At 44.0% G+C, this 25,787-nt stretch overlaps 1 protein-coding gene across 2 annotated transcripts in view; it reads right to left on the reverse strand.

The window, feature by feature from the left end:
• Positions 1 to 434: 434 nt before the first annotated feature.
• BMP2K (BMP2 inducible kinase) overlaps positions 435 to 25,787 on the reverse strand; it is a 48,905-nt gene continuing 23,552 nt past the window's right edge. The window contains exons 8-16 of one of the 2 annotated variants that reach the window (XM_058024580.1): positions 24,191 to 24,294; positions 22,698 to 22,777; positions 21,746 to 21,906; positions 20,309 to 20,469; positions 19,629 to 19,724; positions 18,797 to 18,978; positions 17,860 to 18,017; positions 14,747 to 14,860; positions 435 to 5,503 (exon numbers count right to left, since the gene is read on the reverse strand). In XM_058024580.1, the coding sequence (XP_057880563.1) occupies positions 4,074 to 5,503; positions 14,747 to 14,860; positions 17,860 to 18,017; positions 18,797 to 18,978; positions 19,629 to 19,724; positions 20,309 to 20,469; positions 21,746 to 21,906; positions 22,698 to 22,777; positions 24,191 to 24,294 (2,486 nt within the window). In that variant the 3' untranslated portion in view covers positions 435 to 4,073. The remainder of the gene's footprint in view (positions 5,504 to 14,746; positions 14,861 to 17,859; positions 18,018 to 18,796; positions 18,979 to 19,628; positions 19,725 to 20,308; positions 20,470 to 21,745; positions 21,907 to 22,697; positions 22,778 to 24,190; positions 24,295 to 25,787) is intronic. The other variant, XM_058024581.1, reaches the window with a different exon arrangement.

A 25,787-nucleotide genomic window follows, 5' to 3' on the forward strand; every position in this document is an offset into this window, starting at 1 on the left:
TTGTTAACAGAGTCCTGCTGCTGCTGTATCTGTTCTTGACCGTTTCCATTCTTACTTCATCTCACACAAGAGTAAAAATCAATACAAGGAGCATCCAAACACCATGCTCCAGTAAACAACTGCAGGAAGGGGCTCACACCACATTATAGTTCTGTCCACAAGTGCAGATCTCAGTCCAGTGCCATTGGGACCCACACATGACCTTTCTGCAGGAAGGCTTTAAGGAGTAACACAGAACTGAAGGATTTTCAACCAGTTGGACACAGCAGGATGATTGGGCAGCAAATACAACTACTTAAAACAGTTTTATGAGAGTCACAGATACTTACATGGCAGCTAAAAAATCATTCAGCAGCAGCAACAGTGCTTATAATGAGTAAATGAAAGCCTACACACAAACACTTCACCATGCACTGTTGAAGAGACCTGAAAAGGCACTGTTACCAGGTTCCTTTATTTAACAACTCCAAGGGTTTTATGATATACATCAGCTTCACAAAAAATGTTAAAAGTTCTGGCTTTAGTAGTACACAAAAAAGCTTTAGAAACTCCAAGTCTAACAAGAAGTGGAAGTGTAGTTCAGGCAAGTGCACTTAAAAGCTGAATGCCAGCAATTTTAAAATCGTTTTTATGCTCTTTAATAGTAGGTGATGCCTCAGTCACAACTTTACCATACACACCATCTTCTTGATTTCCTTTCAAAATAAGCTCTATGGAACAGTAGCACAGCAGCCACCCTTGGTGCTTAACTCATACTCACTCAAGTCACAAACATGATTGTGGCTGCTGGGTTACCGACACTACAGCAACTCCAAGGGGTACATGATGTGTGCGAGCATGTGTATATTTTATATATACTCCTTGGATATATAAAAATACACCATATAGTATAAAAAACTCCAGATAAACTCTTTGTCTCACAGTAGCAAATATATCAACTTATTTTCACAGTACTTGGTTTTACTAACTGGGACACCCAGAATTGATAATAAGCTTTTTCCTCCAACACTGGTGCTCACAGAGCCCCCCACCACAGCATTAATTACACACCTAAGGGCCCTTTGAGTCCACAGACAAACACAACTACCTGGTTTTTCCTTCCATCACCACAAACACTTAAAAGAGGTTGTGCTTCTTAGCACTTCGGGGCAGACACTCTCTCCAGCAGCTCATCCTACAAGGCCTGTGCTTCAGTCCCTCAGCATGCAGAGGGAGAAGCTGTAAAAACCCACTGGGATTTCTGTCTGGGAAGGGAACTGTCAACCCCTTACCTTGCCCTTTTGCTACCACAGGCAGCATGTACATGACTACTGCAAAAAGGCCTTTTTGATTTCTACTAAGGTCACATTGCACTCCACACACCCTGAAAAAAGGCAAAGGATACCCCATTCCCTGACAGTCACACATTTCACCTCCTTTAAATAGTGGATAGTGGCTGAAAACAACCCCAAGCTTGGGTTCAGTTGTGTATAAACTACATACACCAGGAATAGTCAGCCTAGCAGGGTGCACCAATCTCACATTGACCATGAGAAAGAACAAAATAACTAAAGAAAAAAAAGGGAAATTTAATCAAAAACCTGATTGGTGTAACAAGTGTGAAGAACCAGGTTTGTTAAGGCCATTAGTAGGCAAATATCATGGGCCATAACTTGTGCCAGCTCTAGAGTCTGTGGGGTCTGCAGTTTGCCTGTGCCTTGTCTCTCCCTCCAGCTTGGCTGTGCTGCAGTGTAAGTGCATAGAGACCCTCTGCCCAAGCCCCCTGCAGCCCTCCTCAGCCTGGAGCCCCAGGGTAAACCAACAGTACTGAACACATTTCCTATCTGTAATTTACCTGATGGCTTCTGCCCACACTGGGTCTGCTGGTGCCCAGCCTCCGCCCTGCATGTACAACAGCCCCCACCTCTCCTCCTGGGCCCTGGAGCCAAGCTCCAGGGCCTTGTGCATTGTTAACCCTTCCCACTGCTTTTCCACTGGGAAGACAGCAACAGCCTGGCTTTGGTGAGGACTAGCCACCTCACTGCCACATTTGTCATCTTGCTGTGTTCCAAGGGCTCTTAAGGCAGGTAACAGCTCTGAAAGACATTGAGAAGGGCAGCTCGTAAGCATGCACAGAGATTAAAAAAAGGGAAAAAGACTGTTAACCTGAGTGTCAGAAATGCTACAAAAATTGGCATGTGCTTCTTGCAGCCTTTGGCACCAAACAGGTGAGAAGAGCAGTAATAAAGCTTGGAAAGTCCTGTGTTGAAACATTTCTACTCAATCTCCCAAGGGCTTATCTCCTAAGCCTGGAAAAGGCACACTGAAGCAGGCACAGCTGGAATGCCCCACTTGGACCCTGTGAGAAGTGAAACTGAGGAAGGTGAAGGTAGCTATCTGTACACCATCACTATGAGCTACATTCAGATTCCAGAGCTAAGGGAAGCAATCTCACATATATCCTAGGGGGCATTTTATCCAACTGATCCCAAAGAAGTCTCATGATTTGTTTTCAATGTGTTTTCAGTGAATATTGAAAGGGACCAAATGCCCCCATCATCTCCTGAATATCCAGCAGGAGGCATTGGGGGGAAAAAAGCTCACAACCCTGCATATTTCACTTCACCTGTGACAGGGGGGCATGTGAGGACACCCACACACAAACAGGGATGTCCCCCCTGTGCAAACACCCAGCTACCAACTCCTCAGCCTCCAGTGGAGCAGGACAGAAAGGTGGGACAAGCTGAGGAGCCACCTCCTTCTGTGTCCCCATGAGGATGGCCATGGAACCCAGGCTGGGCTGTCCCAAGGGACTGTCTCTGCACACACCAGCACCTCCTGCACCACAGGAAGCACACACTGTGCTCGGCAGTGGTCACACCTCCTGCCATCATCCAAGGTGCCTCCCAGCACTCCTGGGCAGCAGGACAGGGCTCCCTCCCAAAAGGCTCCAAGGGGTGAAATGCAGCTCGGTGGTCTGGCAGCCAGCAGCTCCTGCTGGAACACAGCCAGGGTGGAAAGCATCTCCAAAGCTCAGTGCATTTAGCGACCCTTAAAAGAGCATCAGGTTACAGTCATCTCATAAAACTATTGTGGTAAAAAACCAACAGAGAGGACATTTTCTTTTCAATCAAAATCCAAGAGGAAAACAGACACAAATCCCAAGGTGTAATCAAACCAATCCAATGGTTGTACCTCACAGTCAACTCCACAAGTCATCTGAAGCACTCCACGTGCCCAAGGACAGCCCCTCTTCCAGTGTGCTGAGGAGTCTCCCAAAGTGCTGCAATCCCAGTCATGTCCCTGCTGGCTCACTCCCCCACACATTCTCACACATCAGTCAATCACCTGCTTCTTGAGTTTTGACTCTACAATTCCAGTTTGCTACTTTACATTAACGGCACTTACTATTAAAAAAAATAATTCAAAATTGACCATTTAGGCACATAAAAAAAACATCTGCCTTTCATCTCTGCAGCTGCATAGATGTCTGCAAGGTCCCAAGCCATAGCTGTGCTCTGGAATTCTGGGCCACAACCCCTTGAGGATGTGGCTGCTTTATTTTTATGATTAATAAAGGTAGTTTTCACCTAGGAAGCAAAGACTTGGCCATTTCCAGCACATAATCTGGATATCAGTATGTCTTGGTTCTTAGGTCTGCAGAGACACAAAGAAGCACCGCAGTTCATCAGCCTCCTGTACATGTAGGAAGCATTTTCCATGTGCTCCCTGCCTCTTCCACTCCAATGGGGCACATGGCACAGGGATGGAAAGGCAAGACCAAAGTGCACAAACAACAGTATGTCCCAGGGCCCCAAGTCAGTGACAGGGATTCATATCCAATTACTCATTACATTCTGGGAGCCATCTGCCAGAAGGAAACAACACTTCTGATTTTTTTTTCTCTTTCTCAAAAAGATCCAATTCAGAATTAGCCATTATTTGCAATTCCACCACGCAAGCAGGCCACTGCCTCCTCACCCTGAATAAGCTGTACAACCCAGGCCCCTAGCATTTCAACCACATAAATGACTCCACTAAACCTTTACTAAGGGACTTGGAGAGGTATAGTGGGGGGAACCCATTGGAAGCCTCTACTGTTTAGAAGGGAATGGAGCTGCTCCAAAGGGATCTAACTCCAGTGCCTGCTGTGGTTGGCTCTCTGTGCTCTGCACCACCAGCTCTGTGAAGGGCACGGCACCAAAGTCATCTGTTTTCAGCCCATCCCCGCCGTGAACGGCCCCGTGTAAGGAGCTCTGCCTGGGCCTGCCAGCCACCACCACCGTGCCATGGTCCCCGCGGCTGTCCCCAAAGCCCTGGTGCTGGGCATGGCGCATCAGCTCCGGCGGGTGGAAGGGTTTGGCCCCGAAGGGATCCAGTAGCGCCTCGTCGGGCTGCAACGGGTTGGCTCGATCCTTGCTGTCGGTCAGGGCCACGCTGATGTTCTCCTTGGAGTCCGAGATGGTCAGGAACTCATTGCTGCTCTGCGAGTCCCTGCGGCCAGCCTTCCTGTGCCGGCGGGCGCGCTCCGGGGTGCGGTAGCTGGGCTTCAGCCCCTTCTTGGTGCTGGTGGGAGTGCCATGGTGGCGCTTCCCGTTGTTCTTGGGCACCTCTTGCTTCATGCGCCTCTGGCGGGAGGACAGCTTCTGCAGGTTGCGCTGCTGCTTCACCTTCTGCTGCTGCTGGCTGCCTGTGATCTCCTCAAACGGAACCAGCCCAAACAGGTCCTGTCTGCTCCCAGCAGACTTGGGGACGAGGGACGGCTGAAATGGGGTGCAACCAAAGATATCCACACTCCGCGGAGAGCTGGGGGAGAGCAGAGGCTCCATCCCTGACCCCTGCCCATCTCGCTGTGGCATCTTTTTGCTGAAGGGAGCTTTTATGAAAACATCAAAGTCATCCTGCTCTTGGCTTAGGCTGGGAAAAGCCACCTGAGAAGAAACATCTTTGTCCACTTTCTCTCTTGCCTGAGGCTGCAGTGTGAAAAAGGGCACAGCTCCAAACACATCAAATTCTTGGCCAGAATTGATCAGAGTGCTCGGTACCTCAGGCAGGGACATAGGCACCAAAGTGGGCTCTGTGATTTCACTGCTGCCCATCCCATCTCTGAACCAAGTGCCCAGGAGCCCTTCCACACATTTTTGCTTGGTTCGGTCACAATCGGAATCAGAGCTCTGCTTCTCTTCCTCCTCTTCTTCCACTTCTTCCTCAGAATCCATGAGCAGAGGTCGGTGACCTAAATTCTCTGGTTCTGTATCGTTGTCATCATTGAAGTCCCCGTTCTCTCCATGCAAGACTTCTTCATCCTCCTGTTCTTCTTCTTCCTCACTGCTCTTGGGAGAAGGAGGATCCGATTCAAAATCGCTCTCTGACTCCTCACCACCTTTTGTCACGTGTCCCTCTGCACTTTTCCTCCCTGCCTGAGGATCTCTAAATGCATGGCTCAGTTTTCCAGCCTTTGTTGGGGTCCCTAAGTTATTTCCTTGATTGCTGGCTGAGTTATCCACTTGTTTTCCAGGGGAACCTGCGGGTCCAAAGAAAAAAGCAAATGAAAACTTAAAACACAGAAAGGCAAAACTTTCTCCACACACTCCACAGCCACACACTCCAGGAGCTGATGCAAACATATATCCTGTACTTAGGGAGCGAAACAAGCTAAAAATCACATCTGACATTTCAAACAACGCACATAAAATCAACAGACAGAGCTGCCAGCTTTACTTCTAAAGCACAAGGTGCCTGGACATACAGTACCAGTATTTGGGGGGCACACAGAAGGGGTCAATGGCTAAAACAGATCTCTAGAGACAGCTTTTCAAATCCAGTCATTATACAGCCTCTCTCCTCTGGGGAAATGGGAGACAGCAGAATTTCCACACTAGTTTTCTGTATTTTTTTTTAAGCAGACAAGCTATTTTTTTTATGTGCTTCTGCTTTGATAGTCTGCTCTGACACACAATGCTCTAGCCATGAGAGCAGTCCCTTCTAACTTCTGTAGAAACTGAGGCACAAAATCTCTTGCTTTTCCTCAAGTTTGAGACCAACACTTTCTGCTTGGTGTCTAAATGCAACCTGTCAGCTCAGCTTCTCTACGGCAAGGAAATTTATCTACTTGTTTTCCTCTGTCATCTTCCCCCCTACTATTCACTGATAACTAGAACTGAAGGAACAACTCACTGATGAGTCTTTTGTGGAGTGGTTATCTTGGGAACACTGGAAACAGTTAAAAATTTGCAGAGGTACAAAAAAAAGATGGCAAGAGCAGGCAGAGCAGGGGAGGTTGCACAGTGGCAGTGGCACTGCTCTCATCACTAGGCACACCCAGTTTCTCCCTGTGTAAAAGCCCCATGATGTGGGGAGATGTTTTCAGGAGTGTAACTGACTGTGATTTCTAGTGGAAAGGAAAGAGCAGGAGGAAAATCAAACCACTCAGATCTCTTCTAGGTGAAACACACTTGCCCTTGGAATATCCTCTTGGCCACAGACAGGGTGCATAATGTCAGATGTAATGCCAGCAACAGCAGTGAGAATTCACCTCCTGGCAGGCCCAGAGCCACTGCCTACAGCCTGTGTGCCACTGCCCAGAGAGGCTGCCAGGCACCCTGGCACTGGGGACAAGCCTCTCATGTCTCCAGGACCTGACAGCAGCTGGGGACAGGGCTGCTCCTGTGGAAGCAGCTATTAGAGAGCTCTACCCACAGCACTGCACCCCTGACCTCACCAAGCAAAACCGATGACTTTCACTTAGGGCTTTGTAACACAAACTGACATTTAACCCACTCCATGTGCTCAAAGGATGGAAAAAGCCAGGGATGGCTAGAGGCATCTGCTACTTCTCCAAAAGTCATCTTCAGCCAGAATCCACCTCACAATTCTTGTTCTTGCAATATACCAAATTATTTTCTCAGCTAATTCCTTCTTTCATGGGGAAACTAGTGTGCAACTTCTAGGTCAAGTCAGAATCTTTACTTTCTATGCTCCAGTTTTACAAGAACCACTTCTTCCATTTTAAAAGGAAATTAACAGCAATTTCCTCATCCATCAGCTTCCTCACTCCTTTCCAGCTACACATAAAATAATCAAAATTCAGCAGCAATACAATTTATGTAAGGATTTAAAAACAAGATGACCAGAATGACTAAAACCATCAGGTGATTAGGGCTTTGAGCTGTTTCTTCTTGCCTTCTAGTGTCAGATTGCTTCTTATCTACTGTAATTTTAAATGCTACATATTTGCTTTACCCACTAAATTAGAATCTGGATTATTCTGCTGCTTACTTTAGATTTCCCAAAGGTACAGCCTTCACATGGCACTAAATAACCCCCCCCAGCCTCCAAATCCTGCTGTTTTCAATATTTACTGAACACTAATGTTAGCATAAATGCAAATAGATTTAAAAGAAAAAGGGACTACTTCTGATGTTAATACCACTTCCACAACAAAAAGCCCAGACCTTTTCTCTGCATCCATATCCACAAGAGTTTATAGTCCCACAGAATGGTTAGACCTTTGCATTTCATCTCAATATGCAGTAAACAACTAATACAGCATTTTTTTCAAAGAAGAACTGAATCACAGTGTTACCTAACACACCTGACTTCTCAGCAGGCTGAAGTATAATTGGTGAAGTGCTGCCACAGTCAGAGTCCCTAGAAAACACACTGAAACAGGCACTGATGAGACAGAGCACAACCTCTCCCCCAAGCAGCTGAGCTGCATCAGGCACACAAGGTGCAGCTCCCAGCCCCAGAGCTCTCCAGACAGACAGCACAGCAAAGAGGACATTTCCCACAGCACACACTACGCACAGGCACCCCAGCTGCTCCAGCATCCCAACACACCCACCTGCTACTCACAACTGCGATTCATGCTGGCAACACACAGCATCTTGGGAATTGGGCATCACGACAACCCAGCCTTTTACCCTAAGGTTTCCCCTCTTCAGTCTAACAAGCACAACCTCCAGAGGAACTCTGATGAAGCCAAGACCAACTGACCAAGCCATCCCTCTTGCTGGAGACATGCATCCACAGCAACACAGTGGCCAGGTGCTTTCCCCCTGTACTTGGAGCTCTGAACCTCTCTTCAAGGAAATACTGAGCACCTTCCTGGCTGACAGAGGCAGACACAGGCTAAGAGCTTGAAAGGCAATGAGAACACTGGAAGTTTGATGTACATGTTCATTTTTACTTTGCCCACAGCAGTGTGTCCTGGCCCTGGTCAGCTCTGCGGGCTCTTGCTCCACTCAGGGCAATGCCATGGCACACACCAGACTTCATGCAGGCAGGAATGAGGCAGTCAGCAGGAAAGGGGAAGCCTTAGGTGCAGGCTGGTAAAAGTCCCTGCACATGAGAAAGCATAGTCCAAAATATCTTAATTTTGAGGCCACTCCAAGACACAGCAAGAGGACTTTTTCTTGTTCTAACAGCACCACAGCACAGTCAATAACTGTATCTCAGCTCAGTGGTTTCTGAAGAAGGCTTCCAATTTTCTACCTCTTCAACTGAGATTGCTCCTTGTCCAGTCTCCTTGTGGGAGTTAACAATGTGACTTGGTTATTGCAGCACAAATCCAGTGTCTAGGTATTAGGTACAGACTGGAAATTATCCAACAGTGAGTACAAACTCAAATCCCCACTAGGAGCTCACTATTATCAGAGTTGCAGAGCCAGCAGGTATGACCTTACATGGACCATGTCACCTGGAAGGCAACTGGCACACAGATGATGCTGTGAACAGCAACTGCTCCTCATATGTAGATTTGAAGAGAAGTCCTGTACTCCAAAGAGGATTTCCAGAACAGTGATATCACTGCTCCCACACTGCAGTGTGTCAGGAGAGAACAAGTATCTTCCTTTATCCTTCTGTGTGTGTTGAGGATAGAAAAAACCAGAGCCACCTGCTCCAAGCAGAAACTACTTAAAGATGCTCATATTGCACACTTTTAGCCCTACCTGGCCAACTCTGAGGGAACAAACCATCTCTGCACCCACCTTTGCAGCTGCAGTGGCTTCATGTTAGTCCCAGGAACAGGGATCAAACCGCATCAGACAAGAACCAAAACCAATCCAAACAAACAAAAATACCCTCACTAGAACTACCATATTTTAAACTAAGATAGAATAGTTTGGTTTTCTACACTACAGTTGCCCGTTTCACTGCTAATGAAATCAGCAAATGAAAGAGAGCACTACACACAAGCAATCCCCCAAAAGGGAAAAGCTCCTGCTTAATGACAATTGGATGCTCTGGCCAAACAGATTTCCAGCCTCAAGTGTTGTGTCACATTGATTTCATGCACTCTTGTCAGGCTACACCACTGCAGAGACATTCAGATACATATTTATACAGCACTGCTGCACACTGGGGGCAACATCTGTTTGCAATGTGCTGCTCAGATTACCACACTTCTAATCAGGTTTGCAGCTTGTAGGGAACAATTGTTCTTGCCTCAAATGCGAGCCAGGTGGAACATCTTTAATCATATAAGAAGATCCCAATCTTCAAGGAAATTTTCTGTTCCGATGTTCTTTTTCGAGACACAGGATTATAAGAGGATGAATTCCCTCTAACAACTGCAGTAATTACATGCCTTCTGCTGTTTCTTCTTTTTAGGGTATCGTGGGGGTAGCCCAAGAGTGGGGCATAAGAGCTTTAAGCTCCCTTGGAATTGGGAACATACTGCCACCATCATTTCATAACAATTTGCCACATGTCAGCCCAAGGATTAGCAGCAGGCTGCAACTAAATCTGCACTAGTTCTCCAACAACAGCCAGGGCAGCAGCTGCTCAACACTGTAATGGATTTATACGTCTTACCACCTCTATTTTCAAGAGCAACAAAAATGGAAGAATACCACGCTTGTGTCTGGCACTATTGCTAACATTCTTTTAAATAATTACTCCAGAGATTAAAGAGCAATATAAAAAAATAGTGCAACGTGCCCATGACTGCTGCAAGATTTGGGAAAACTTGAAAAAAAAAACAACCCAGTAAAGAATTTTGGAGAGAAAAGGCAGACCCTTGGCAGAACTTAGACATACCATTTATACTTTTGATGGGTGAACAATTTCAGGTTACTTTAGAAGGGGTATCTAGAATAGCTGAGGTTTTAGATGATCTTGATACAGGGAAATATCCTGAACCTGCAATCAGCAAGCACTATGAATAACTGAAACCACAGCCAAGAAGGTACAGAATAACATCAGTGAAGCTTTCAATGAATACAGATATTGACAAGAACTTACTCTGCCAAGTTACCTAAAACTGAAACACTTTACAACACCCAGATCACTGCACGCAGGGCTGGGCACTTTTAAACCATCAACATCAGTTGCCAAAGAAACACGAGCTACTGCCAGTTGAGTTTTTCAAGTTCTAAAAGCAGTTCAAGTCTTTTTTGTTTTTTCTGGTCTGGTATTATTAAGTTCTTCTTAAGTTCTGTGTCTCACTGAAAGGCCCAGACTGCACAGTGGTCCAAGAGCTCCACAGCCATGGTACAGAACTTGCAGAGGTTTGAAACCCTGTTGGAAGCAGTACACAACACAAAAAACCACTAAATGAATCATCATCCCCCATGTCTGCTCCTGCCAGGACATGACACGTCCACTGTGATGCCGTGCACATCCAGCAGCATCTACTGCAGCAGGGCATTCCCAGGGATTGTCCAAGGCTCCGGATGACTCCCATGGCACTGCATCTGGCACACAGCCAGCTGGTTTGCTGCAAGATCCACAGAGCTGGGACAACACAGGCCACATAACACAGCCCCTCTTATCCCAAGGCAGACACCTGCAGCCACCATTGGAAGACATCACCAGGTTGCCACATGTGGGAAGTCTGGAAGGCAGAAGGAAGCTGCTACAGGACTGTACTCACTTTTATTGAGTCCCTGCACAAAGAACAGGCCTGCAGTGGCTTGGGAGGGGTTACCACAGAGACACAAAAACCAAGTGACTTAATCACACCAACAGCACACATGAGCTGTATAACATTCAGCACAACTGTTAACGAGATGACCTGAACCAGAACTCCATCCTGAGATCCCAGGCGACAGCTCATGGAGATTCTTCCACAGGAGCCAAATGCCTGAAACAGCTTCAGGCAACATTGCCCAACATCTCCACTTATCACACAGCCCATCTATGAAACCTGGAGTGTTACCTCAATTCTTGTGTTCCTTCTGGGAATTGCAGTATTAAGCTGAGGGAAGCAAAAGGCCATCCTAGCCCATCTTCATCCCACAAATCATTAGTGTGAATAAATGCAAGATGGCCAAAGGCACCAAGTACAGCTCACCAGCCAGCTGTACTACATTCATGACACTTCCTTCTTACATTTGAGAGTACCACAAAGCATCCTTCTCCCAAGCTTCTGAAACACTTGATAATAACAAAGGGGATTACAACACAAGCTGGTTAACACACTTGAATCAAACATTTCCATTCAAAAATGCTGTCCACAGGAGATGTTTTTTGCACCGTCACCATACAGTTCAGACATTCCAGAACCAGAACCTGTTTTCCACATGTGAAGTGCATAAAGTGCCCCAGTGCTGGCTAGTTAATTCTCTCTTTCTTTAAGAAGTTAGCAATGCAGGGTTTGTTTCTATCAGATCAAGAACTGAAGTCTTTCCCAGGCCAGGTTTCTTTTCCGGTCATGTCAGGTCTTAAGGCACTACTATTGTCCACAATAATTCAGGCATAAAGTAGTGTGAGAAGCAAGTTTACTCGTGAGAACGCTTTGAGTAGGATACACACCAAGGGTGAGAGACACCAAGAGCTTCCACAGTGGTTCCCTATTCCCCAAACTAAGAGGCACTCAACATCTGTTAGCTCATCTCAAACCCTTTCCCTCTGCACACCAAGGGACAGAAGTGTTGCTGCTGGCTCTCCATTCCCACTGGACAAAAATAAGCACAGAAGATCTAACAGACAGGCAGCTACAGTCCATCCAGTTGCAGGCTTCTTCTCCTGGTGACCCTTGCATCAGTGCCAGCCTGAAATGCACTCTCAGCTCCACAGGAAATATCCTAAGTCACAGCAGCCCACAGATGATCAAAGGCTTCCAGTTCCAGCCTCTGCTGCTCCCTTGCCTCACCTTCCCAGACAGAGGTGAACATACCTGGTGACACCTGCTTAGCCAGATTACCAGCAGTTGATGTTGGTGGGTCCAAAGATGACACATGACATTCACCATCTTGCTGCTCTCCCCCAGGAGGTGACCCAAGTCAGTTAATTACTGAGTGAAGAGCTGCTTTCTCAGGCCTCCAAAACAGGAGTGATCCTCTGAGTGACTCTACTCAGCCACAGACCACACACATGATTTATACATCAGACCTATGCCAGAGCAAGGAAAACCAAGCAGAAAAACCCCAACCTCTGAGATGGAACTGTGGCAACTACAGTAGAACACAACTTCAGTAAGAACTATCATTCTTCAAGAAAGTCAGTTTTATTTACTTTAAAGATACCATGTTGATAAGGTCACCATTTCATGTCATTGTTATTCAACAAGTCAGAACTCGGTGGCCAGAGCCCTGGGCAAACACTGTTGCACAACTCCCATTTGGCCTGAGACACATTACAATAAGGAAATGAAACTTGTGCTTGAACAAGATCCCAGAGTCTCTCTTGTAAACACAGGAATTGCACTCAAGGTATTAATCCTCTGTTCCACTTGCCAAGCAATCCCCTGCCCTTGGATGCCCTGAGAAAGGGACACAGGTGGTTTACTGCTCAGTTACACGTTTCACAATCACAAGGAACAAACCAGAAAGAACATTCACACAGTGTTAAGTACAAGCAGAAATCAAAGTATCAGGGAGGGACACTTGTCAAGTTGGCCCCAGAAAGCCCTCAGTTAAAAATGAAATATATCCAAGTCAACAGCTTTCTTCATTTCTTATCTGTCTTGCAACTCCTCTTCTCAAGACATCACCAAGAATAGTTCAGTGGAGAACATAAGCTTTTAGAAGATCAATATTAACATTTAAATATTTTTTCTACCTGATTTGTTTACTAAGTGCAACTCACAGTTAACACATCATTAACAGTACCTGTCTTGAAACCAAGCCAATATTTAGTCTTGTTTAAGTGCCAGTTAAAAGTCCACAGGAGAAAAGGCTATAGAAAAGTGCACCATTTTTTTCCAGTGCCACGGCTAACATTATACAACCAGCTCAACATGTCTCAAACAGCCTGGTTTTTCAGTCATGACTGAATTTCAGGGGATTTTTCCTCCCCTTAATAGAAGCAACTCCTTTTTTTTTAGTGTATCAAGAATTAGAGCTTGGATTCCAAGCAACAAAAATAAAGCATATGAAAAAACACAGTGAAGACATTTGTTACAATCTAAAGCTATATTATAATCATCTAAAAAAGGCAGCAAACATTCAAATGCACTTCCAGGATGGCAGGTGAGGAAGGCAATACAATAACCTCTGGACACAAGGGTATGAATACAAAATAACTGATGGCCCCCATCTTAAATGGATTGTGTAAGCTATCTTCTGTTTGTTTTGCATGTGAATTCAGGCTTACCTCTAACTCAAAGCAACCTCTGGAATGAAGATGCTAGAGAAACCTTTCCCAATAGCACCTGCAGAGCAAACCCTTCTTCATTAAATGGCTTTCACATGGCACTGAACTACTGACCATGAACAAGGTGACAGAATGCAAACTTGTCCTGAGAGAGCAAAACACCAGTACAAGCTAAGAACACAGTCCTACAGCAAGGAGAATGAATGCAGGTCCAGGGACAGGAGCAGGCACAGGGATTTTCACCGAAGGCTCTGCAGAAGACAAGAGCATTACCCTGCCCACTCTTCACCATGTGGAGCACCAGAGCCCTTGTAAGCACTTGCAGCCCGACCAGAGCATCTCCAAGAATGCAGGACCGAAGTGAAAGAAAACACAGATACTACCTTAGGTTGACCCCAGCTGATTTATTTTAAGGCATGTTACCTGAGCTTTTGAAGTTCCATAAGAACAGTCTGTACATGTCATACTAAGGCACCTTTATCACATAAGAACTCACAACAAAATCCAAGTGGCTGCAGAAGTGACTGATCCTCCTTTTACCATTCAATCACCACACAGGCTTTACTTTGTCAAAGGTACCAAAATAAATACTAAAGTGCTGATCAACCAAATGTTAAAACTGCTGCTTAAGTTGCAGGGTGATGCAGTTCCCCACTCACAATGCCCACATAACACGTTATTTTTACTTCCATTCAAGGTAAACATAGTCAAAGGTGAACTGAAAAGCAACAACGAATGCCCACCCTCCCCATGTATAGACAATGTAAAATATTTGCATTTGACTCAACTTGTATCAAAACTGTGCATTAAATGCATAGAAGCATGCCAACTGTCTTCACTTGGCTGGACAACTGAACTAGAGAAAATGTGAGTCAGAAGCAGACTACAGGGAAGTAGCAAAATTTGGCCTTAGCAAGCAATTTCCCTTCAGCAAAAGCCCTTGTGGTTCTGCCCAGGTGATGCCCATTGCTCTGGCTCAAGAGAGCCACACCCTACACAGTTGGTCCCAAGGCTCCGCAAGCACCAGGAGCGGGATGCACAGGTGACTTTAATTGGAGGTAAAGAACACACCAACACATCCCTTCAACCCAAGTGCTGTTAGGAGGCAGCAGAGCCCTTGGCCATTCTTTGGTCCTGAACTGCTGTGCATACTTCAGCAGATACATACACCTACAGGTATGTATGCATACAGCTACGAGGTAATCGTGTCACAGATGGAACTTGCCTTGCTGAGAAATGAAAGGTACAGAACCAAAGGGATCTTCAGCAGGACTTGTCTGTGGAGCAGCATGTGGCTCCACACTCTTATCTGAAGATGCTCTCCTGTCCACCAGCCTGTCTGTAAAAAACAAAATGGAACAGAACAAAAAATAAAGTAAAATAAAATAAAAACAGAAGGACTTACACCTATGCAAAGGTATGCACTGTACAGGGTGAGGGAGGAGTATCCTGTATGCTTGTAAGCAGCACAGCTCTTGCCTGCACAGCTGCTCTGGGCAACTCTTTCCTACTGCCAGGAGACAGGCAGAGTGCCTGAGAGGCTCTGCACCCACACCTGTCCCTGCAGGAGCACCAGGGTGATCCCAAGCCTTTGTGCAATGCTATGGAAGCTGGGCTGGGGGTTCTTTCTCAGCAAGGAAGCAGACTCACTTTCTTGGCTCCTAGTTCTGCACAGATGATTAAGTGGTTAAGAGTTAAGGAAGAAATCTACTTCTTCACAGTGCTGTCAGAAATGCAGCATCAGATGTCACTTCTGGCCCATCACTAACCCATGATCACAGCAACACCAACAACAGAGAAACAACAAGAGCCAGGAGCTCCAAGCTGTCACTCTGTGTCACAGCTCTCCACAAAGATACTCAGTTCACAAATCCATCCAATTGCACATTACCTCTTACTGCAACCAGCACCATTCTACTAGGAAAACCCTCACCAAGTATAAGCAATGTGTTCTGTCCTGGGAACTGGATCCCCTTTTATGAGAGAAGTGATTAATCACCCCAGCAGTACCCATCACTGCACACACTGACATTAAGCCCCTCAACACATGCAATCTGATGGTAATGCCAGCCTGACAAATTGTGGCATCATCATCCTCTAACAAAGGCTTTGCATATTTACTTAGGTGTTACTGTCAAACATGCAAGCTTTAAAAATATTTGTCAGATTTAGAAAGATCTTTAATTTATGTAAAAAGCAGCAGCTCAACAATACAAACTAGGCTTCTGAGAAAAGAAAGAAAGGATTCATGTTTTGAACACTAGTGAGCACCACCAACTTACACACCACTGTATGTGAGTTATGAACTACAGGACAGCAGCTGGCTTTAGTAAAAGAAAAACAGAACCACTGATCAACTCTGCATCCACAATTCTCTTTTCTCTGGATGGCAAAGAAGATACTTAGTACTCAACAGCCTTTTTCCCACATATAAGATAACCTACACCTAAGGAAAACTCAGCCTTCAACCTTAATGCATATCTAAGGAACTTCCACTAAGTCTCACACGGTTTGAAACAATTTTATAGGTACAAGACTTAATTTTACAATAAATCTCCTGATCTCCCATTATTCCAGCCAAGTCTGAGAAAGCACCAGTAGACAACATGGAGCATAATTATTCCTGCTTTGACTGCAGCAAAGGCATTAACACTGCCACATATGCTCACATGATCTTTGGCACAACACCCTCAGTAACAAATAGCCAGGTTAAAAGGTCTCTGAAGGCTGTGACATGTGTACCTGCATGCACAGCCAGACACAAACCAGCAGTGCTCCCCCTCCCGAGGGACACCAAGCCCCATGAGCTCAGAGCAGCTGTAAGGTAGCCCATCCCTACAGACAAGGCTGCCATCTAGTGTGCTGCTGGCAAGGGAGCAACTCGGGGTCATTTCTGAACTTTCTCTATGTGAGTAACTAAAATCCCTAATGCTGGTTACTACTGAGCAGAGCTGTGCTGTTGGGTTTGGTTTGCTTTTCAGATACAGCATATCAGGTAAGTTATCACATCCAGCTCTCTTTTGCACTGAATTAACTTGAAGAACTGAGCCCAAAATGTACCTTCGTTATCATCTCCTTTGGTCCTTGCATTTGTTCAAAACTTGTGGCTTAACCAAATCAATCTCATCCAACTTGTATAAGCAGTGCCAGCAGTCCTGAATTCAGAATACAGATGCCAAAAGTGGGTGGCCTTGTGCTTCGGTACAAACTGACCTGCTCCAGATTCACAAGTGCAAAAAACTAAGGGCTACATGTGGAAGGAGCTTGCTTACAGATATTCTATTCTACTACTGAATCCAATCCTTAACTAGGACTTGGAAGGAATGCTAAGTTTCAGCTAGTACATAAGCCATTTTTCCCAGCTACCAGAGAGACATTTGACTGTAAAATGTGTGCAGGCTACATTTCCAACTCAAAAACAGGAATCTGATTCAATCCACACAGGATACAAGGGAAAAGTAACAATCAGAGCCTCACAAACAAACCCACCCAGTCACCTTCCTAAAGGATTAACAGGTAAAGTGCAAAGTGCACATCCAATAGGAAAAACACTCAACTGAAGGCAAAGGTATTTTTTCCAGTTACTCAAAAATCAACTTTACTGTACTTTTAATTGCAAGAAACTTGCTGATAGACAGCCAAGCATATACAATCTGTTTTTTAACATTGTCACATCTTCCAAGTCCCACTAATAAATCTGATCTCAACAAAGCCAGTTATAGGAAGAGCAACTAACAAGCATGTGTTCAGCGATTAAGAACAGAAGGTAATTCCAAGTAAAAACCATGGAGATAACTGACTTCACGAGGAAAAAGTTTATTCAACTATTGCCATATCAGTACAATAAACCAGCCCTTACATGTAGCCACTCAAAAAGGACAGTACAAAACATTAACATAATGTAATAGATCAATTTTCTTTCAGGCATTTTCAAAGGACATATCAGACCCACACAATCTTCTGCTCTGGTGTGCAAGAAAAAAGCTGGAAAGGAATAAAGCAAGCAGCCAAAATTCTCTTCCCATCTGACAACATACCTCTGCTGTTGAGAGCCTCTTGGCAATGCAGGTGACACAGGCAGTGTAGAAGAGCTAAGATACTACCATTTTTGCAGTAATTGAGCCAGTAACTACCAGTTTCAGACGGTGAGCTCCTATTGCACGTGTTTTCAAAAAGGAAAAGGAAAGGAAGACAGGCCCAACCGTGCCCTCAAATGCTCAGAAAGAATGTTCTGTACACAGCCTGCACGGTCCTTGGACAGGCAGGTGTTGGAACTGCTGAGCAACCACAGAGCCCTCATTTACTGGGAAGCAAAGTAAGCCTTCAAGCGTCCCTTACTTGATCTGAGCAGGTCAAACTCTCTGTCCAGCAGCTCCTCCTCTGTCAACTTGGAAAAATTGTCCTCTCCAAATGGGTTCCACCCTGACATATCAGGTGGGTTACTGATGTTCTGCTTGGGGTAACTGGCAATTGCTTCAGCATCAGGAATGCCTGACCTGTAGAGTCAGTTCAAGGAAACAAATAGAGAAACACAGGATTGGTTATCAGGGTCAAAATCTGAGACATGCTTCACAATGCCAAGTCCTACACACAAGCAATTAAGAGCTCATCCCAAAGAAAGCTGAAGGCTGATTTAAAAGAAGCCTAATAGGAACCTAGACCCTGGTTTCTAACATCAGTGAAACTGGACAGATCTTTAGGTTCTTTTAAGTCAAAGGAAGGGGATTTTTTATTACATACACCACTGTTCACAAGAATTAATGCAAAAGTCATCATTTATTACCATTTATTATGCAAAGGCAGGTCTGAGGGCCACTCCTCAGGGACTGTATCTCTTCTGAGGTGTACTTGGTGTTACATACTCAGGTTACACCTCTGAGCACAGGAGTTGGCAGCCCTAGCACATCAAGGCCAACTACAAAGCTGCTCTCAACAGGGTGTTCAAAACTCATTTCAGAAGCACATAACCTCATTCAACATAGACCACTGACCACCCCAAGTGAAGTGATTAGCACTGAGTTCCTGGATTAAATCTGTGAACAAGAAATACTGGAAGAAATAGTTTTAAAAATTATACCAGGCTCATCTGTTGACAAACTGTCTCACTTTGCTCCCAAAATATCCTTTACCACTGAACACCCACTGTCCAACTGCTCTAAGTAATCTCTTACTAGCAAAGCAAGTAACTTCTAAGAAAAGGATTTGGCAGTGCTCACCACAACTAGAAATGTAAGCCAGGAGTAACCCCCAGGCTAAGCTGAGCCACAATTCTCACCTGTTTGTATGGTAGGGAGGATCTGCCACTGTTCCACCATGCACTGGGAGCGACCTGGGGTAGGAGATTAAGGCTGGTGCAAAGTCTTGTGGAGAAGTGATATACTCAGGGGACTGCACCTGCTGTGCCCGCTGCTGAGCAAGCATCTGTTGCTGCAGGAGAGCCTGCTGGTACTGCTGCACCTGAGGAGATCAGGACTGTGTTACCAGAAGATGCATGGGCTGGCTGAAACTCTTCTTCCAACTATCAGTGCTGCTCTTGCAGCCACCTCCACCCTCCAGAACACATGGGCACAGAGACGCTGCTCCAACAGCTCAGGGAGACAGCTTCTCTTCTCCAGCCTATTACCACTTATATTTCTGTCATTATTGCAACCCAAATATATGCCACTGCAGCACTGCTAATTGTGGGTTCAGCATACTCTCCTCTTAAATCTTAATACAAGATTTCAGGACAATTTCTCCTGATCTTTACAAAACAAGCTATGGCAGTTAGCTCTCCTGCTTTTCAAGTAACAATTGGATGTCACCATCTTCAGTCACTCTGTTGCGTAACATGTATTTGCTGCTGTGGCTGGTACTGGAAACATTAACCAAATACATTTCAAATGAGCACAGACAGACCTTATGAAACTTGGGATAGATCCCATCCTATTATTAATACACAAGTGCAACTCCAGACAAGCTGGTTTGGATTAACTTCCCACCAACTAATTATTATTTTAGATGCCAAACTGCACGCTATTAACTGCAACTTCTCTTACTGCATCTACACAAGAGTAGATTTACAAGCACAGGCCATATTTTAAGACTGTACTATCTCTGTTACTTACCATGGCAGGATACTGTGACTGGGCAGGCTGCTGCTGGTACACAGATTGCAGCAACAGCTGCTGCTGGACCATCTGCTGGTGCACTGCTTGGTGATACTGGAAAGACAAAAACTAGCTTTAGAAAGTAATGATGCCCCCTCAGAAAAAAGCTGGTATTCTAATTAATGCTTCTTCTGACTATCATATCGATGACTCCACAGCATTTTTTAATTAAGATATCTCATAATCAAGAGCCAGCTCACAATTCAGTCACTGCACTTCAACCACTCTGTTTGGAAGCTTTTTCCTTCCTCCACTCCCCAGCCAATTCTTCACAACATATTCAGCACTGGTGCATGTACAGCCACACAACTGATGTATCCACTGCAAGCACAACATCACCTATAATCACTCCTGACATGTATCCAGAGCTCCTTTACACATGGGTAAAGCTTTGAAATCACACAGCAGTGATGCAAAGAAAGATGGAATTCAGGATCAAACTGCAAGAACACAGCACAAGGCAAGCAACTTCCTAGGACAGACATTACAGGGCCAATGAAAGAACAAAGCAAAAGCAAAAAGGAACAGGAGTTGTTTTAGCTGGAAAAGTACAGGCAGCACCAGCAGAACTGTTGAATGATCCCAAGGGTTATGAACACATACAATGAGTCTCCAACACCTAACAGATCTGACTGTACCTGCTGGATATAAGCATCCTGCATGGCGGGCTGGTGCTGCAAGTGGTGCAGCTGCTGCAGTCTCCAGTCTCCCTGCTGCAGCTGCTGGAGGACCCTGTGCTGCTGGGGGGTGGTCCCTTGGGACTGTGAGATGTCTTGTCCATTCCCTGATCGAGTGGTTCCTGTGACAGACAACACTAATGACATCCAGACACCCCAGCTTCAGCCAGAGCTGTCCCTGGCTGTTTTTCACCTCAAGCTGACACTGTCTTTCAACTTCTCTTCCCAGTCTGACAACCAGGACACCTGGTAAATACCAAGTTGACTTCTTTACAAGTAATTCCAAGCCTGCAAATGAACCATGTCTACATGCAAGATGCTGGGAGCTTCCCCCTGGTCTCATGACAGCAAGCTGGGTTCCAGACTTTTGCTTTACCAGCATTTAATTTACACACTGCAGGATCTCAAACCCTTATCTCAAAGCACGCAGCTTTGTATGCATTCAACACAGGCATACTTTGATTTTTTTTCCCCCTAAGGAAACTATTAGCTCATCCATCAAACTCCCTTAAACAGAGCACTTGATGAATTTTGCCACTTAATTGCTTCTGCACCTTTTAAGAGGCAGGCAGTACCATAAATTTCTCTCTATCACAATGTGTTTTACATTCTGAAGTGCCCAGGAACGATCTGTTCCTTGTCATAACAGAAAAAGCTTTTCAAGCTGGATGTTACATGGATCCCACCTAGCAAAAAGTACTTATACCTGGGATAAAACATTCTCAGAGGCCTTTTGAGACTTTTCCAAAACCATCCCTGAAACTACTCTTTCCTCTTCTGCAGCAGGCACATAACAGCATAAAACAGAATTAGAAAGTGTCCTAGGTATAAAGGTCAACTATTTCAGTAAGTATTTATCACAGCCATAACTCCTTCTGAATGAGAAAAAAACAAGGATTTTTCAAAAACCCATTTCACTCAAATGAGTCTCCCATAACTCCTCCTGCACCCACAGTGTCACATGGAATCAATCTGTCAGTCATGAGAGAAGTGACATGTTTCCAGCCTACAAACAGCACCAATAGGTTGGTGGTATCTCATGACTTCTGGAGGCACAGGAGAATCTTTTTGCTGCTACAAAAAACCCCAGTTTGATTCAGAAGGGCTCTGTACTTTTTGCAAATTATTCACAAGTCAAAACAAGTGTGAACTTCTGTCTGCAGTGGGCAAGTTCATTGAAAAACCAGTGTTAAGCACAAAGAAAAAACACTTGCACTTCTCAGTCTGAATTTAGTTTTTGCAGCATACAGTCAGAATCTTTCTGAAGATTCGCTTTTTGGTATGCAAAAAAATAAGACTGATAAAACCGAGTTCTAAATGTTATCTCTGGCAGAGCAAGAAGAGGAAGAAAGGCACAATTGCTTCTTTATTTTGGTCCATCCTCAGACTTGAAATTACCTTTTTGCCCACGATTAGCAAATTCCCCAGGAACTTGTACTTTGACAGGAGTTGCTGAGCTCTGGATCACCAGCACACTGGAAGGGGCAGTGCTTGAGTTGGCCTTTGGTCTTTGTCGTGGTGCAATTGAGGTTTCTGTTGGTCCAACAGCATCTGTTATTCTGAAGGGACAATTTTCCCATGTAAGATACTTGATGAAAAGACAAATATTTCTACTTCAAATTTGACACAGTACATGTCTTAACAGCTGAGTTATGTCTCAATAATGTGCTACTCTACTTCAGCACTGCATGTAAGTACCTTAAAATTCATTCCCTAAAACTCCAGTCCTGTGCTTGAGTCCACAACACAATTAGAAACAGGACTACTGTTCATATGTACAAGAAATAAGAGAAAGGAAAGCATTATTTTACCTCAAATTATTTCTACTGCTGATAATGTCTTAGGTTTTTGTTCCTCTTTTTTTGCAAAAGAAGCTGATAATTATAACTATGTAGAAATATGTGAGTCACACGTGCTGGCAGATTCAAATCCAAATACCTTCCATTGACAAGGAAAGGAAGGGTAAAGGATTTACCCAGCATCAGCCTTATGTGCATACACACTAGATCATAGCAGAAAACAGAAGCATGGAGAGGAATTCCCGTGGTTTTGGGTTTGTTTTTATTAACAAGGACAAAAAAGTGAATATTTTTTCCATAAAAATTTCAATTTCTCAAAAACAAAACCCATTTACCTTCAAAACATCAGTTTCCCTCCATGGATTCTCAATATAATGAAAAAAGCAAAGGTGTGGAATCCAAACAAGACTTGAAGCTCTTAGAAACACAAGTTTATCTAATGACTTCTACTGAGGTAATACTTCATTTATTCATAAGTGTATGAAAACAGATTTTAAACAAACATGTAGCTTAACAACATTAAGAGAAAAAAGTCACATCCCCCTGCTCACCTTGCTTTTATTTGGCTTTTTCTAGCAGCTGCCTCACTAGCTGTCATGGGTTCAGGAAGACTTGAGGGGACAGGAGAATTCTTGGGAAAAACAAATTTGAATAAATTAAAAAACCAAAATCCTGAAAGAAAAAAATTTGATACATATTCAAGAGGAATATTTGGATTCAAAACCTCCACATGCCAAGTTTTCATGCAGAACTCAGAGTTGTACCTGAAAAGGGTTTACCTTATCAGTATCTCCACATCTTCTCAGTGTGTGGCAGAAGTAAAGCAGGACCTGACTGGTCTGACTCTTTTGTCAGCTGCTTCACTTCAGGTACACTGCCAGCTACCAACAATAAAGTGCAACATGGTCTCCAAGCACTTTGTGTGACTGCACAGAGACTCACTTCAGCCTCGTGCTCTAAAGCAAAGACCAATCTTTGGAGAAAACTGTTTTTAGCACACGCTGCTCCTCCACCACAACACAAATTCCAGAAAACCGTACAGCACCAAATCTTCAATGGGCTTTTACCTTACCCCCACCTGAAAAATTCCTGAATTAATCCCACATCACCTAGACTGTTTTATGAGAAATATGACAGCTTGGGGCAAAGGAGGACACCAATCCTCTCTCATGACAAACGCACATAAATACAAATCTAAATCTGGACACAAATAGAGATAGTTAATTATCAAGTATTTCAAGACTTCCTGGTTTATTTTAATCTATGTTGCCAAAAGGCAACACTCAAATTTACTGAGGACATCCTTCTACAATGATAAAGGAAAAGAGGAATTCAAAGGGATCTCAGAAAATTCACTGGTCTGCCTCTGAAGACAGATTGCTACAACCAATATTTGTTGTAAACTCAATTATGAGATGGATTTTTCCCGATGCTTGCCTTGAGAGCCACTTTATAATATTCAACATTAGCTGAAGTCCCCAAATTCCACTGTAGTACAGACAATTATATCTGTGAAGCAAGTGATCTTTGAGACCAAGCTCAGACCCCCACAGAAAGCAAGGCTAAGAAGGCAGGCTGACTCAACTACTGCTCTGCTTGCTTTCCAGCTCCCTGGAGTCCTTCCAAAGGACTACCACAATTGCTAAGGATGCCTAAGCAAAGGGTTTATCCAAGAGTAAATATACACGCTCTTGACACTCCACTTACAGCATTCAGCCTTCTACTGTCAACAAGGGAATATCTGTCTATTTCACACTGATTGTGTTAAGAGATTACTAATGGCTAAAATCCTAAACCAGGTATTGGAATGGTATCAATACAGCCCACAGAGCTACACCCTCACAATTAAGAACATTTTATTTATAGAGATTTTTTAAATTTATAATTTATTTACTTATACTGCGTGCACACAACATGAGCTTGACCTGCTCTCTGCTCTGTGTTACATTGAGGAACCAGGCATGTGACAGAACTGATGTGATCTCTCAGCTCCTCTCACTGACTTCTCAACACTGAAAATACAAGAAAAGTCAAGAGTACTTACATTTATATTAGACACTGGACACTCCTTTTTGGCAATTTTAAAGGCAAAGTAAGATACTTGAAAGATATCAGGTCTCTTCTCTTGATCTGGTTCAAGCATATATCCTGCAAAAATTGATAAGACCTATCACTGGCTAGATCACAAAAAGCCTGTTGAGACACAAAAAAGTGTTGAGACAGCTACCAGCAAGGAAAAAATCCAGCATTTGCACCAAATCAGCTTACCACCAAGAGTCATTTGCAGTGTTATTAAAACAAGTTCCCCACACCCAAGATACTTTTTGTCCAGTCAAATAGTTTATAGGGTCAAAAAAAAATTACAGAACATGCATGCTGCTCGATAAGCTGATGCAGCTGTGCAAAAGGGAACTTCACTGAAGTAGGAATTAGTAACTGCAGAGAGAAACAGCACAAAACCAACTCACTGCACTAACATTTTCCAGGATTAACACAAAATTCAATGTAGCTAAAACAAGATTGACACATCTTACTACATCAGGCTTTTCTCTGTAGGTTTCATTGACTATGAACAATTCTGCATATAAAAAGAAATACAGTTTCATGAATAAAAGGACCTTTCCCTGACAAGACAAAATTCCTTATGTTCCCTCTTAAACACTTGCTTGCAAAATTAAAAGGTTTGTTGCTTTCCCAAGAAATCAAATATAACACAGTACATATAATCCAGCAATCTTGCCTAGATAACCAGAAAGCAAATAAACAGTGAAATACACTTTATAAAAAACTTAGGCCTCTAAAAATATATTCTGCTATGAAGTAAATGAACACTATGAAAATTCAACTTCTCACTTTTGATGAGCAAAGAGAAGCACACTTGCACAAATGCTCAATAGAACAGCCAACCTACCATGTCATTTTACAAAAATCCTCCATAGGTTGAAAAATAGTATCAGACAGATCCTAGAATTTTACACAAAGTTACTATTTCATGTCCTGTATAGTTCACTGGAAGTTTAACTTTTAAGAGATTTTACAAAATAACAGATTCCAGCACTCAGTTGCAGCACCATGACATGGAATCAGAACACTCACTGAAGTACTCCTGCCACTGGATTCTGAAATGTTTAACTCATGGGGTGGGGCATGAGGAGCTTCTTCCTCCCCAGTCACTGCCTTGTAAAAGAGCTCAGATGAAGCCACAGTCCCTGAAATACCTTTTATGACCAAGTGCAGCTTTTTATGACTTCCACTCCACGTGGAAAGAAGGGAAGTTTACATAAGGACATTCTGCCTCACCCAGATACATTCCATGTCAGTACTGCTCATCTTGGCACAGTCATTCATTGAATTAAAAAAATTGCATTCATAACTAGGAGAAAGGATTAAAACCTGTACTTCTCTTAAAAAAAAAGTAACACAGCGACAGAGAAAACCACTTAAGTCCTTTGAAAACTCATCTCATTTTGTCAGTTCTGGCAGAAGGCAAGTGCTTACTGTAATTACTGCTGTTTCTCAATTATGAATGTGTACTCAAAAAAGTGGTTTGGATTTGGTATTGCTTATTACATAAAAACATAACCTGTGTGGTCAACACATCCACAGCTTAGGGTTATAAGAGCTCCTATTGAAACCTTCTG

This window comes from Melospiza georgiana, chromosome 5, assembly GCF_028018845.1.
Source record: "Melospiza georgiana isolate bMelGeo1 chromosome 5, bMelGeo1.pri, whole genome shotgun sequence".
Classification (NCBI taxonomy): domain Eukaryota; kingdom Metazoa; phylum Chordata; class Aves; order Passeriformes; family Passerellidae; genus Melospiza; species Melospiza georgiana.